General features: G+C 41.5%; 1 protein-coding gene across 1 annotated transcript; it reads left to right on the plus strand.

The window, feature by feature from the left end:
* Positions 1–1,265: 1,265 nt before the first annotated feature.
* LOC143272245 (C-type lectin domain family 4 member A-like) lies at positions 1,266–12,505 on the plus strand. Its single transcript, XM_076566110.1, has 7 exons — positions 1,266–1,355; positions 1,621–1,711; positions 2,837–2,953; positions 6,065–6,166; positions 8,525–8,670; positions 9,571–9,683; positions 11,259–12,505. Exons 1-7 carry the CDS (start codon positions 1,266–1,268, stop codon positions 11,398–11,400), a joined length of 801 nt encoding a protein of 266 aa, XP_076422225.1. The 3' UTR covers positions 11,401–12,505.
* The last annotated feature ends 3,658 nt before the right edge of the window (positions 12,506–16,163 follow it).

The raw sequence follows: 16,163 nt of genomic DNA on the forward strand, positions 1-16,163 counted from the left end.
TATTCCTTTTCCTTACTAAATAATGCAATTTTGAGTAAAATATTATACAGGACAAGGCAGGGTAGGCCTCCATGGTACGGTGGGGTGTGGGGAAACAATGATCTCTCTGTGCAGAGGCCTGGCTTGACAGCTGAATTGGTCCTGAGCAGTGAGGGGAAATGTGTCTTGAATGGGGTGTGAGTCCACAAGCAGCAGCCTGATGTGAGACTTCAGAGCCTGAGAGGTGACAAGGTCAGCTGTGTCTGAGAGTGGGCAGGTGCAGAGCCTCTGAGCTCAAGCATGGGGAGAAGGCATCCATGCTTGAGGCCCCTTCTTGTGGGAAGTCAGAACCCTGAATGAGTGAGTGAGCAGAGGGTCCTCAAGGACAGCCTGGTGTGACACCTCAGCACTTGCAAGAGGTGAGTGTGGTGGTATTCTAATTGTACTGAAATGTGATTTTGATTGTATGTTAATAAATAAAGTTGCTCGGGGGTCAGAGCTATTAGAGCCATAGACAGAGTGTGGCGGTGGTGGCACACGCCTTTATCCCATAGATCTCTGTGTGGTGTGTTCAGGGATACAGCCAGCATTGGAGACGTATGCCTTTAAGACCTGGGGGCCTGTACATACAGACAGTGATGAGGCAGTCACGTGTTTGGGTTTACAACCAATGAGAAGGCAGAATGACTATGAAATGACTTACACACAGGGAAATAGCTCTCTTTCGGGAAGCTAGGACCACCGCAGGACGAAGGGTGAGATTTTAGCTCTGACCTCTGATCTCTTGGCTTTCTCTTTTACATTGGTTCTGTGTTTCTTATTTAATAAGACGGTTGGTTACATCTACAGGTGAGGGTGGGCCCAAGTGCACAATGTTAGCTCCAAGTCAGGTGGGATCCGGAGACCTTTTTTGCAGAGTGTAAATCAGGTGTGGGTTCCAGGGACCAGGCAAGGTAGAGAGTGTGGGAGTGGAAAACACGAGGCGGGAACTCAGTGACTTTCAAGAGAACGAGGAAGTCCTTGCTGGGGTGTGGAAGAACTGGGTGTCAGAGCACAGGCAGGTTTAGGAGACTATCCATGCCTCATATAGAGCTGTTGGGGGGTTCCAGAGACCGAGCATGGCGAAGACATTGACTCCATGAGTTAGGACAGTCTAGGGTGTGTACGAGGTGTCTTTGTGTTGAAGAACTCTTCTGTCCATGGGGGCGACTTGAGTGTGGAGTTAAAGCTTCAGGTAGGCTAAGAGGCAGCTCTTCAGGTTGTGGGAGTAGGAATCACAGCACAAGATGGGAAATGGAGGCTTTATTGTAGAGGTCAGCTCAGACCGAGTGTCAGAATCTCAACTCTGTGAGGAGTTTGACTTCTCTAACGGCCTGGTTCCTCTTTTCCATTCCTTCCTGTTTTCTTCTCTCCCCCATTGAGTTCTTGGTATCTCTATGATTGTATACAGATCCTGGGTGCGTTCTCCATCTGTGATTCTCCCTTTGCAGGTCAGGGGACTGGACCTCATGGTGTATGCTCAGGGCAGCTGTCTGTTACTGCCTCTCATCCCTAGCTGGTATCGGGACAATTTGCTGCCATATTTGTTTCGCGTTCAGGATCTATTTTAAAGAAGGGATGGCATACATTTTGTGAGGGCAGATTCTCAACACGTTTTCAGAAAACATTTATATTAACAAGAACCTCAGGAATAAACTTGATTCCACAGACATGGATGCAGACTCTCCTCCAGGTAAGAAAACATTTTCTGCTGCTTTTAGTGAGTGATGGTGTAAAGAACAAAGATGATCTTAGTCACTGGCCATGCCTCTGGGTCACTGGAACGTCAACCAAGTGTGTTGCCTGTAGACAGATGTGAAAGGTTGTGGGATTGTACAATGGAGAAGAGAAGGTGTTGTCTTTTGCCATCTAGAGAAAATCCCACCACCCATGTTATGGTATCCTTTTTACATATAAACAGATATATACATGTGTAACAAATTGTTTCAAAGCTAAACCAATACATACTGATTTCCCCTCTATCTGGTGACATGTCATAGTCTGTTGGTATCCAGGTGTTGAGTATCTTCTTTCACTCTCTCCCTCCTGTGATGGGGACAGAACCCAGGACCTCATCCATGGTTGGGAAGTATTGTAACTCTTAGAAGTGGTGAATGAAAACGTGGTGACTTTATCATAAAATGTGACTTCTTGAGTATTGCATATTTGAAGTTGGAAGCAAGCTGGAAGCTTTAAAAGTATATAATGGAATACTATGCAATCATAATAAAACTAATAAAGAAGACATGATGATACAGAAAAATTACCATCCAGTTGTGCTGGCACAAGCCTGTAATCACAAAACTCAGGAGTTAGAGACAGGGGGGTTGCTGTGAGTTTGAGGCCTGCTTGGACTACAAAATGAATTGGAGTCAACTTGGGGTACATACCAGTCACTGTCTCAAAATAGAACATAAAAATATAATGGAAAAAAATCATGATGCAATGTCAAAGAAAATGATGGTCACTAAGTGGTATTGATGGTGTTCTAATTATGGAAAATATGTATTTTATATGTAAAATCTTTAAACTTTAGGAAAGATACATACCAAAAGACTGAGAACAATCATTCTCAATGTCAGGAACGAATGATTTTATGTATATTGTAATGTTTTTATAATTAACATAAATTATATATGTATATATTATGTATATAGTATATAAATATAATATATAAGGAATATAATTATTTCCAATTATATTTTCCTATTATTTCAAACATCATGTTTTTATTGTTTATTATGCACAAAGAGTAAAATAGGAGAAAGAAGAGGAAATAGGAACAGAACTGAAGACATGAATTTGGTTTGTCTTTTAGCTCCTCAAAAGAAGACCAGGACTCATGAAAGTTGTCATAGATTCTCCAAATTACTCCTCATCTCAATCATAATATTTTTACTGCTATTGAAAATCTTATGCTTAGTTGCTCTGATCAGTAAGTATACCCCTGAAAGAATTAAACACAGAGAAGGAAAGGGACTCATTGGACAGATGGTGACCCAGAAACCTGAGACAGACACTGTCTGGAGAGATGGATGACATTGGGAATTTCTCTCTGTTTCAGAAAACTCTTCTGTAAAAGTCATTCAGTCTCACTGGAGAAGCAAGTATGTGTTTGTTGGTGTCACAGAGTGAAATCCTGGGGCATCTGTGTTAGGTTCCAGTACTGAGGATGAATCTGTATTTCCTTAGCAGTATTTAGAAGCCAGATCCATTGGATGCACAAATATTTATATTTTTGAATGATCAGGGTGATGGAGAAGGGATGGTCAGAGCTATTCCAGGGACAGTGCTCCTGTGGAGTTCCTTCTAATCATTTATTTTTGTTCCAGATCATGTGAGACCTGGAAGCTATTTAGAAAATACTGGATTTCTCTATGGATTGGCATTCAAATTTATGAAAAAGAAAAAGCATAAAATATATTTTATGTAGATGTTTATTCATTCATTCAATAATTAATAATATCCATTTACTATATATTAGGCCACATATCAGAGAGTCCAAAAAGATCAACAGTCCCCAGTCTCAGGAAATGTAGAGAACAGTCAAGTGAACCAGTGCTTATCAAATTGCATGGGAAATGCTGTGCAGGTGAGAAGTAAGGAGTAAGCACAGGGGGCTAAGAAAAGCTTGGAGCAGATGACACCTAGACCTGTGTGTGCCAGCAATGTCCTAGACATGTGGGGGCATGGAAAATATGGGCAAATATAAGTACACATTACTGTCATGTATAGTGCTACATGGAGAACTAAGCATGAAACTGTAGGGAGCAGACAAAACTGTACCTAGATCACAATATAGCTCATACTATATCACACAGGTATCCCCTCTAATGTTATTTTATTTCGTAGCTCTTGCTGAACCATTAACCAACTTAAAACTTAGTAGGTTAATTGAACTATTTATTTATTCTTGCTTGGTGGTTTCACAGAGACTGGTCTCTCTTGGGAGATTCCCATGGTCCTAGGTGAACTTACTCATTCTCATGCAGTCTGCATCAGTAACAGACAACCCAGCTTCCCATGGCAACTTCAGACTTTCAGGATGGATGGTGGCAGTAAGCCAAGCCCAACATGGAGCACACACATTTGCCTTTGTGTAATTTAGTGGCCAACGAACTCTTAAAGGCAGCTCAGATGAGGTGAAGTAGACACAGACCAGTTTCTTTAGTAGGGAACTGCAAAGGCATAGTCTAAATGGATGTTCACATGGGGAAGGATAAGGAGTGTGTCCAGTGTTTCAAATATGCCACAGTCATGGAGATTCACTGAAGAATCTGAAGCAGGCCATGATAAAATTAAAACTGACTTAGAGAAGTGTGCTCTTACAGAGTGTGAAAACGAAGGGAAGGAGAAATTAAGACACTAATTCAGAATCCATCTGAGCAGCACTAGGGTTTTGATCCAAGGATCATGTGAGTGATGCTCAGGAGAGGAGATAACTTGGACAAAAGGAGGGAACTTTTTGGTCAATATGGATAGCTGAGAATAGGGGACACAGAGGAGTGAGGTATGACTTTAATATTCTGACTTCACACAGTTAGCACTCATGAAGTAATTTGAAGAAGAAGATGAGCAGGAGGTTTGGGTTGGAATATGATGATTTAATTTTGTTTGTTCACCTAAATCTCAGATGCACAGTTTAGTTGATGCATACTAACATGTTTTAGGGAAGAGGTGTACATTTTAGAATTCCTTTGCTTATAGGCAGCAGATAACAAAATAGACTGAAAAACAAAACAACCACTTCTACTCCCACCCCCACCCCAACAACCCAGGACAATGAATATCACTAAGGAAGAGGATTTTGGAGGAGAAAGAGAGATGCAGAAGGACCTGAGTGCAATGTTCCGTTTTAAGAGAGGTGGATGTAGAAGAAAACAGGTAGGAAAGACAGGAAACAGCAGCAAACAGGACCAGGCAAAACCAGAGGGAGCCACTGTCTCCCAACAGTTAAGGAGGAAGAGAAGTGGGCAGGGTAATGTGAGAAGTCCCACAGGAAGATGACTGATCATTAAATGAGGAGCCATTGACATCTAGTTCAGGAATGTTTGGTAAATGAGCAGAAGGGAAAGCCGGAATCTAGAGACTCCAGGAACAAGTGGGAGATGAGGAAGGGAAGAAAGAAAATTCAATTTCTCTAGGAAAGGTGAGTTAGGTTTAAGTTAGGAACACCGGGAAAGTGTGGGGACACTGGGAAGTCAGAGCTAGCTGTGGTGGAGGGAGATACTGGAAAGAAGAGGATGAAAACAAAGACCTTTTGATCAGTGTTGGGCTTTTATTTCCGTGCTCAGGTAACCTGGAACTGCTCTGAATTAGCTCATCTCTCACCTCATTTCCTGGGGTGCTCACATACTGAATAGAACTTATCACCTAAGATGTAGTCTTTATTGTACTCTCCATTAATTGTTGAAGAGTCCCCAGGGTCATGGTTCTGTCCTGTCCTTCCAGCTCTTCCTGAAAAATATCTGTGGTCATAAATCACTAGGAGTAGTGTAATCTTGACTGTGGAGTAATGGAAAATTGTCTTTTTTTTTTTTTTTTGGTTTTTTGAGACAGGGTTTCTCTGTGTAGCTTTGCGCCTTTCCTGGAACTCACTTGGTAGCCCAGGCTGGCCTCGAACTCACAGAGATCCACCTGCCTCTGCCTCCTGAGTGCTGGGATTAAAGGCGTGCGCCACCAGCGCCCGGTGGAAAATTGTCTTTATTGTGGTAGGGTCTCATGTAGCCCAGACTAGCAATAAACTAACTAACTAATCAACTAACTAAGCCAACCAACTAACTAGTAAAACCAACGAACCAACTCTACTAACTTGTATAGTAAGGATGACCTGATTCTTTTTCTATATCTTATTCTAATTCCCAAGTGCTAGGGCCAAAGCCATCACACTCTGTGGGGATGGGGAATCTTCCCCAGGCTGGCTCTAACTACTCAGGTAATTGGACATTTATACATCTCGTTTCTACAAAGAATGTAAGAAAGTGAAAGTAAATAGTCAAGTCTTAGCACTACCAGGAAAATGAATTGTTTTTATTCTGTTTTACAGCTTTGTCTAAAAAATATTCTCAGCTTCTTGATGAAAAAGAAATCATAAAAGAACTGAATTACACTGAGTTGGAGTGTACAAAACAGCATTCACTCTTGAAAGGTAAATCTTAATGTGCTTAAAACCAGTATTTCCAACAAGATTCTGGGGTAGCTCTATCAGCAATGGGCACAATGGGAACATGACTTCATACCACACACTCTGTACCAGCTGCCTGTGGAGTTTTTTTTAGAGGTCTCCAATCAGGCATAATTGGAATGTGTGGCAGCCTAGTGTCAACAAAGAAGAGTTTCAGAGAGGGAGAAGTAATACTGGACTGAGCAGCATTTATTAGAAAGAAAAAGGAGCTCCAGAAAGAATAAAGCAAATCTGCTGGTGTGAATGTGAGCATCTCCAGGGAGTCATGATCAATGGTGTGTGTTTAAGATTTCATTTTTAATTAATATACATATATATGCACGTGCCTGTGTGTGGGTTGGTGTACGTGAGTGCATTGCCTGCAGAGGCAGAGGAGGGGGTCAGATCCCAGGAGCTGGAGTTAGATGTGGTTGTGAGTCACAGGCTCTGGGTGCTGGGAACTGAACTCAAGTCCTCTGTGAGAGTAGTACATACTCTAACCACTGAGCCATTTCTGTAGTCCCTCAAGTGTTTTCATAAGTGTGTGTGTGTGTGTGTGTGTGTGTTTGTGTGTGTGTATGTGTGTGTGTGTTTTTATGCTGGTCTGTGTATATTCTTGTGTTTTTCTCAGTTTTAGTGTCTACAAAGTGTAATTTACTCAAGATTTAAATAGAGAATTTGTTGTTCTAGTAAACTAAGTTAAAAGGTGGACAGATGAATGTGTATTGTTTAGGTTTAGGAAAGAGAGGGAGTAGGTTTAGGAAAGAGAGGGAAGTGCTTAACGCTATCCATCAGTTTGCCCCCGAGTAAGTAAAGATTCTCGACTGTCTTTGACATCTGTAATTGAGATGTCTTTGGAATACACCATCTGGCCCTAAATAGGCACAGTTTGTTTATTGTCTTTGACAAGAGACCTTTTGGAAACACTTGTTTCTTTAGACCATTTGAGCTTGTCTGGGGTTCCTGCCTTTCTCAGCAGATCTCTCTCTCTCTTTGCTCACTATATTCTTTGCTGTAAGGAAGCCTGTAGACCTATTCAGGGAGTCCTTGCCTATGCCCACATCTTGAAATGTTGTCTTTACTTTTTTTGTAACAACTTCAGGGTTTCAAACCTCAAAGTAAGGTGTTTAATCCATTTAGACTTTATTTTAGAGTCAATTTTCACATAGAATGGATATGGAGTTAGATTTATTCTTCTGCACATTGGTACCTAATTTTCTTAGTACAGTTTGTTGAAGAGCCTATCTTCCTCCGATATGTATTTCTAGTGAAAAGTCCGGTGGCTATATCTGTGTGGGTTCATGTTTGTGGTTCTCTTTTGTGTTCATTGATCAATATGTGTACTTTTGTTGTGGAACCATGCTCTATAGCGTAGCCTGAAGTCAGGTTTGGAGATACCTCCAACATCATTCTTTTTTCTTCATGGTTGCTTTGGCTATCCAGTTTTTTTTTGTGCTCTCTTTATAAATTTTGAGATTGTTTTGTTCATTTATCTTATGAAGAATCTTGGAATTTCTATGATGACTTCATTCATTTGTAGATATTTAGGGTTATTACATGAGACTTTATTTTTCTGTTTCATTTCACTTTTTTTTCCTTGAGGGTTCACTGATATCTCTGTTGCCTTCAGGATGCAATTAACATCCTGGAATAGTTAAAATATGTGTTTCAGATATAAAATTTCCATTCAGCTCTTTACATCTTTTTCTGTTCATGGTTTACATATATATATATATTTCTGAGTTATGGTTTCTCTATGTAGTTTTGTTGCCTGTCTTCCATTTGCTCTGTAGATTGGGCTGGTCTTGAATTCACAGAGTTGGTTTACATGTTTTTAAAACCTTTTCCAGAATCTTTTTATTTCCATCCTGAAAATAAAAATATCATGGACATTAAAGTTTTTAGATTAAACCTATAATTTATTATCTTGCTTGTTACAATACATTGACTACCACTTTTATCATCACTAATTAAAAATGTCTGCTAACTCTGAAATTTTGCTGCCTTGGTTACTGGCATCTATTGTTTTCATGTGTAAATATGTATATATTTATGTAATATGAGAACTTCTGGTTCTTGGTATGATGAGTTCTATTCTTTGGAGACCCAGAATGTTTTGCATTATGTCTTGGGCATCTGAGGGTTCTATACACTCAGTTTTCCTGACAGCAACTGTTAGGATAAAGGGGCCGTGACATTGATGTCGACAGTGGTAGGCTGGGGTTTCTTGGCACCTGACAGAGAGTCCAGAGTCCCAGCTTCCATGTGGTCTTCAAATCAAGCAGCTTTTAAAATGACTCTATGACATTGCACTTACATTTTCTTCTTCCCATAAACTTGAAGTCTGGAGCTGTTGCCCAAAGGATTGGAAGCCATTTAGTTCCCACTGCTACTTCACTTCCACTGATGCGGCAACTTGGAGAGAGAGTGAGGAGAAGTGCTCCAGCATGGGTGCTCATCTGATGGTGATCCACAGCCAGGAAGAGCAGGTGCATCCTGGGAGAGAGTGGGGCGTGGGCCTGGCCTGCTGTCTGCCTCCTTTTACTAAGAGGGAGTTTTGTTGACATGGGTGTTGCTGATGTGGCAGAAGGCTTTGCATCAGGAAGCTGGAAAGATTGCTTCAGCCTTGGCATGCTACACCTTGCCCCTGCTTCAGTGAAGCTGAACAACCCACAAGGAACCATGGCAACAGAAATGCAACATCTGAGGTGGAGGGAAGGATGAAATGTTTCTGCTTGAAAGAGCTGTGTGTGATTACAGTATTCTAATGCTTCCTGTAGTACCCACTGCCTAACAGAGGAGGGCGCAGAGTTGATTAGGGAAAGGGGATCAAATCAGGAGAGTCACAGCCAATCATCAGAAATGAAATATCTGAGGTTGTGAATGGAGAATGCTTAAATCTGCTAAATTCTCTCATGCACAACATTCAAGAATGGTGTTGGGGAAGAAAAGAGGGGAGTGAGTCTGAGATCAGAATTCATTATGATCATGGACAGAGATTGTTTCCAGTGTCATGGAAATCAGGCCTCTGAGTGATGACTTTGTGTCCTGGTCAGCTGGAGAAGATGGCACTCCTGGGGGTGGGGGTGGCTCTTCTATTCCTTGATCCTTTCTTTGTCTTCTCATCTCTGTGTGACCAGAAAAAAGTCAGTCAAAATATCACAGTGTTCCTCTAAAATGTATACTTGAGTTCAGTCTATAATTTGAAAACTGTTGATGGACCTAGAGAGATGAATAGGATTTGATTATTATGTATTTCCATATGTGCATCACATTGGATCTATACTTTTGTATAGTTAAAATAACTTTTAAAAGATCTTATACAAATTCTATAACAGAAAAAGAAGCATTCCATCCAGGCTGAATGCTGTATCTCTCTTTCCTCTTAGGATTTCATTACCAAGACCCTGGATTCTCAAGCTGCTTATTATATTGGGCTTTCGGATCCAGGTCACCGACAGTGGCGCTGGGTTGATCAGACACCATACAATGAAAGTGCCACGTGAGTCCAGAGTAACCTAGAGGAGTCCTGGGTCCTGTAGCATGAGAAGACTTTAGGGTGTTCCAGCTGTTGGTTATGAAACTAAAACAGCTCCCTGCTGGTGTGACTGCTGGGGATGGAGTTACTTTATCCCCATTTCCTCATCAAGGAGTCCTGTGAGACACAAGTCATTGATATTCTCACGACAGATGAGGAAACTGAGGTTGAAGAGTGTAGCATGATAAGTACCCAGGGCACTCAACCAAGGTGCTACACCATGGTGGGTTTTATTATGCTTTCAATCTCTCTATATATTTTAAAATAGGATTTAATTTATTTTTATTCGTGTGTATATGGTGGTATTTTTTGTACTGAAATGTGATTTTAATTGTATGTTAATAAATAAAGTTGCCGGGGGTCAGATCTATTAGAGCCATATCAAGAGCCAGGCGGTGATGGTGCACGCCTTTAATCCCAGCATTTGGTAGACAGAGCTAGGTAGATCTCTCTGTGTTCAGGGATACAGCCAGCATTGGAGACATACACCTTTAAGACCTGGAGGGTTGTACTTACAGTCAGTGACGAGGCAGTCATGTGTTTGGGTTTACAACCAATGAGAAGGCAGAACAGAAAGACTATATTAAAGACAAACACACAGGAAGTAGGTCTCTTTCAGAGAGGTAGGGCCACCATGGGAGGAAGGGTAAGGTTTTAGCTCTGAGCTCTGACCTCTTGGCTTTCTTCTTTACATTGGTTCTGTGTCTCTGTATGAGTGTGTGTCATGTGTATGTGGGTACCTATGGAGCCCAGAAGATGGTGTTGGATGCCCTGGAGCTGGGGTTACAGGTGGCATGACTGTGCAAACATGGGTGCTGGGAACAGAACTCTCACAGTTTCTGGAAAAGCACAAGCACCCTTAATTCCTTAGCCATCTCTCCAGCTTTTATTTATATCTTTATAATAAAATTTGATTTTAAGATCATAACTGATTATTTCTCATAAATCAAAAGTCCTCAATCTGATATGTGTGTTGTATTTATGTAATTATTTAAAAAATTTAATATCTTAGTATGTTCCCACATTCTATCCTGATTTCTGTTGTGAGAAACAGGTAGTGATGCTACTGTCCTTCTCAGTCTTCAGAGGAGACAGGTAGGAGTCCAGGACAGTAAATTACTTGTCCTAGATGACAGAAATAAGTGGATTATCTAGATATTTTAAGTAGTTCTCCAGTCTCGAAAATAACACTATTGTAAAATGAAAAAAAAACTTTAATTAAACATGAGAATAAGGAAAGACCTTTTCATCATACAAATAAGCACATGGAATGACAGTCCCTGGGTACCAAGACCTAGGGATGAAGTAGCCCTTGGGATGTGTTCTGGGAGAAAATTAAGTAACAGGCTAAGAGAATATTGAGTGTGGTGACCTTGTTTCCAGGGACACGTCAGACATGGGTGGTGCAGAACGGTTGATTTGTACACACCTGTATCTGATTTCCACAAATTCCCATTCTATCCTGAGGCTTGTGATTCCTGTTTTCTCTTTCCCAGCATCACTGTGGGAAACACACTGATGCTCTTTCTTCCCTTCCAGGTTCTGGCACCCGGGTGAGCCCAGCCATGTCAATGAAAAATGTGTTGGAGTAAATCATCGAGATTCTGGTTGGGGCTGGAATGACTTCCTTTGCAGTGGTAAACAGAAGTCAGTTTGTCAGATAAAGAAAATATACTTATGAATCAAGCATTCTCCATGGACATGGATTGCATTTTTATCCAGCATTACACAGACATCTGGAAAGATCTTCTTGTGGAAGAGATGTCCATAGAAATTTAGGTAGGCAGCCAAGAGTTATCCATTTGATTATAATGGTCTTCACAAATACTTATCTATTCATCCTTTACTCTTTTATATAATGAGACTTTCTCTTATACCTGGTAGCACACACCTTTAATCCTAGCATTTCAGAGGCAGAAATTTGTAGCTGGAGTTTTTCTGCCTGGCCCACAGTCAGGACAAATCTCTCTCACTGGCCAGTCCCACAGCGGCTCAGACCCAACCAAGTAAACATAGAGACTTATATTGCTTACAAACTGTATGGCCGTAGTAGGCTTCTTGCTAACTGTTCTTATATCTTAAATTAACCCATTTATATAAATCTATACCTTGCCCCGTGGCTCGTGGCTTACTGGCATCTTCACATGAGGCTTTTCATGGTAGCGGCTGGCAGTGTCTCTGACTCAGCCTTCCACTTCCCAGAATTTTCTCCTCCTTGTCCCGCCTATATTTCCTCCTGCCTGACTACTGGCCAATCAGTGTTTTATTTACTAACCAATCAGAGCAACACATTTGCCATACAGAACATCCCACAGCAGAAATCCATCTGTTCAAGGATACAGTCAAGCATGGTGACTCACGCCTTTAATTCTAGAAAGTCAGCCTTTAATCCCAAGGAGTGATGGTAGAAAGCAAAAAGATATATAAGGCATGAGGACCAGAAACTAGAAGCATTTGGTTGGTTGAGCTTTTAGGTTTTGAGCAGCACAGTTCAGCTGAGGGCCATTCAGATATGAGGACACAGAGGCTTCCAGTCTGAGGAAACAAGATCAGCTGAGAAGTTGGCCAGGTGAGGTTAGCTGTGGCTTGTTCTGTCTCTCTGATCTTCCAGCATATACCCCAATACCTGGCTCAGGTTTGATTTTATTAATAAAGACTCTTTAAGATTCATGCTACATATACCAGAGACTCTGTGTCCATTCTTAGATTCCTAAAGTGTTATTTGATGATAATTTTGTATGGTTTGGTTCCTCTACCCATTTTTCTCTCTCTTTGTTCCTCTGTCTTTGGATTTTTTTTTTTTTTTTTGGTTTTTCGAGACAGGGTTTCTCTGCATAGCTTTGCGCGTTTCCTGGAGCTAACTTGGTAGCCCAGGCTGGCCTCGAACTCACAGAGATCCACCTGGCTCTGCCTCCCAAGTGCTGGGATTAAAGGCATGCGCCACCACCGCCCAGCCTGTCTTTGGATTTATTGATGTATAATTGACAAATAAAATACATATATTTACACTACAATATCTTGACTTGATATGGAAACATATTGGGCAATGGCTACCACAATCAGGTTAACAACACCCTCTATTACCTAACATTGTTGTCTGTTTTGTGTATGTGTGTGGTGTTAGAACATTTAAGATCTTCTTAAACAAATTCAGACAGACAGGGTGACATTGTTACCTATTGTCATTTTGATCCTCAGTGCTTACTTACATTTTCTCTGGCAGTTGTGCCCTTCCATCAGCATTTTCTCATGTCCCCCAATACCTGCCCTACCAGGACCCATTCAGGATCTTGGTCCCCATGGCTAGTGTGTCAGGTGCTGTGGGTGCCATGAGGCTGATGTGGGCCTCTCATGGTGGGTGATGCTGGCTGGGTGAACTTTATCCACATCAAGTTTAAGAAGACGATGAACAACATTCTACTGCCACACCCATGATTTTTCGTGTCTCAGGTTGGTGCAGGCCACGTTAGGGACAGCCTGTGCCCTGTGGATGGACATTAAGGAGACCCACATGTCCCTTGGGAGCCTGTATACTGCTTAACACTTGGGAAGGCTTTTCAACTTCTTGTCAGAAGTATTTTGAAACAGAAGTTGGCTGGATGGTATCATCAACTGTTGACATTTAGATAATTTGATATGTGTATGTATGTGCACATATATGAAAATGTTACTTGATAGGGTACTTGAGAGTTAGTTTGATACATTACACTTCAGTCAATATTTCAGTATATATCATCTGAAATTGTCATTGTAGAAAAAAACTATACGACTATCACTCTTAGAAAATTTAACAACTCTTTTCTCAGGTGATGTGTGATCTTGCCTGTATTTCCTCAGCTATCCCCAAAATGTTTCTAATGGCTGTTCTGATAAGCCACAGCGGAAAAAATTTAATTTACTAATTAAATTATTCTACAAGTTTAGGCCATGACTCCAAAGGCTGTCCTCATTTCAGACTTGAGCTTCAAGTTCAGGAGATCCCAAGGGTGCCCTTACTTCAAGTCAACTGTCTGCAGAGTCCCAGGATCCCTTGATACCTGCAGATTTATAAGTTGTAGGATGACACACTGAACTAATGATTCTGCTATATTAGTATTATAGTTTTGTTATGTAGAAGAACACAAAGCAGAACTAAAGGGAGGGACATCCCAGGCAAGGTCAGGGAGGGTCCCAAATAGGGAACTTCCATTGACCCCATTTATGTATCATTTCCCACAATGTTAATAAGAGACAGTATACAGAATAGGCCAACCAGGGGGCACTCATCTGGGCTCTGATGTTCAGAGATTAATCAGGGTTCATTATATAGGTGTGATTGTTTAGGTTACAAGAGATTGAACTCAGTCTTCAGCATCACTTCCCTGCCAGGGTGAACATCTTATGGCTCAAAGCCAGCACACTTTAATAGCACGGTCAGTGTTTCTGAAATGGTGAGCTCCCAATATGAATTGTCTTGTTAGCATGAACTGTGAAAGAACTGAGCAGCATAAAGCTTCATGACATACCATCATAAAGCAGCCTTCCCAATACCTCCAGGAAGTCCAAAGAATTAGAGAGGTAACCTCCTATGAACTGGGTAAAAGTCTAGATAAAGTCTTTCTTCGACAGGTCAGGTGTAAAAGATATGAATACAGATACTTGTGAACAGGAAAATGAACACCATCACCATCCCAGATATAACCATTTATTTTTTGTATATATAGTGTTCTGCCTGCATGCCAGAAGAGGGCACCAGATCTCATTACAGATGGTTGGGAGCCATCATGTGGTTGCTGGGAATTGAACTCAGGACCTCTGGAAGAACGGCCAGTCCTCTTAACCTCTGAGCCATCTCTCTAGCCCCTTTCTAAGATTTCTTATAAGTTTACTTTTAGAGATAAATAATAAAATGATTGGTCCTATCTTTGTAACCACAGTATACAGCCTGCCAGGAAAAGAACTGGCTGAGAAAATGCCCTGATTGCTTATACTCTGTTCAACTACAACAAGTTACTTAGAGGTGAATGCATGTGGGTTCTTGGGATGATTTTGTTTTAATCATGTAAGGGAAATGAGAAACATGTTTTTGTCTGTATTCATTGTAATCATTCACCTGAAAAATAGAATGTAACCACCTTATAATTTTATATTTGCTTGAAAGACTCTAATGGGGTATTTACGATATAAGGGAAAAAATCAAGTTAGTTAGAATGAAGACATCAAGAGAGTCAGAAGGGACATTTATGGATAGAGGTAAGAAAAGAAATGAAGAACTGAGAGAGATGATAGAAAGATCCGGTATGCGTGTATGTGTGTGTGTGTGTGTGTGTGTGTGTGTGTGTGTGTGTTCCCTCTAGCAGGCCCCAAACAGTTAAGTTTTACTCCCTCAGATAAAAAATTCTAGGTCCCCTGGATCCGTAGCCTCAAGGCAGCAAAACATGTGCTGCTTCCTTGTTATGTGTATGGACATGGGAGTAGCCAGAGGAGATTTCAAGAAGGGAAGCATTTGGAAGAGCTGAAGGCTGAGCATGTGGGTGTGAGCTGGAAGACTTCTGCAGGAGGGACTCAAATGATCTCATTTTTAGCAACTAGTTTAAGTTTTCCCTCTGGTATATTGTGATCCATTAATTCTCCCAACTGTTCCCAACAGTTCTGTGAACTCACAAGGCTCCTGCTCAGCAGTGCAGGGATCAAGGGAAGACAGACATGAGGAGAGAGACAGCCTCCTCCCACAGCTGCTAACCAGAGCTGTGTCAGGATGTGGCCAGTGGCCCAGTGAGTGGAGAGTGCCCATGAGTGAGTTGTGAAGACAGTGGGAAGCAGAGAGCTCAGAGGAGCAGCTTCAGAAGGACCAGGATGTGAGCTTTGCCTTCCCACCTGCTGGAGGTGTCATTGGGAGTTTGAATTGGGAGCCCACACAATGGTGAGGTGTGGTGGTATTGTGTTCCCTAAAATATTGTACACCCTAATAAACTTAGTGAGGTCAGAGACAGAACAGCCACTAGATACAAAGGCTAGAAGTTGGTGGCACTCACTACTTTAATCCTAGCACTCCAGAGGCAGAAATCCCTCTGGATCTCTGTGAGTTCAAGACCACATTGGAAATGGCCAGGCATGGTGACACACACCTTTAATCCCAGAAATTGAGCCTTTAATCCCAGGGAGTGATGGTAGAAAGCAGAAAGGTATATAAGGCGTGAGGACCAGAAACTAGAAGCATTTGGCTGGTTAAGCATTTGGCTGGTTAAGCTTTCAGGCTTCTAGCAGCACAGTTCAGCTGAGATTCATTTTGGATGAGTGCTCAGAGGGCTCCAGTCTAAGGAAACAAGACCAGCTGAGGATCCGGCAAGGTGAGGTAGCTGTGGCTTGTTCTGTCTCTCTGATCTTCCAGTGTTCACGCCAATATTTGGCTCAGGTTTGATTTTATTAAAAAGAAAATTTTAAGATTCCTGCTACAGTGAGGGG

This window comes from Peromyscus maniculatus, chromosome 3 (assembly GCF_049852395.1).
Source record: "Peromyscus maniculatus bairdii isolate BWxNUB_F1_BW_parent chromosome 3, HU_Pman_BW_mat_3.1, whole genome shotgun sequence".
Classification (NCBI taxonomy): Eukaryota; Metazoa; Chordata; class Mammalia; order Rodentia; family Cricetidae; genus Peromyscus; species Peromyscus maniculatus.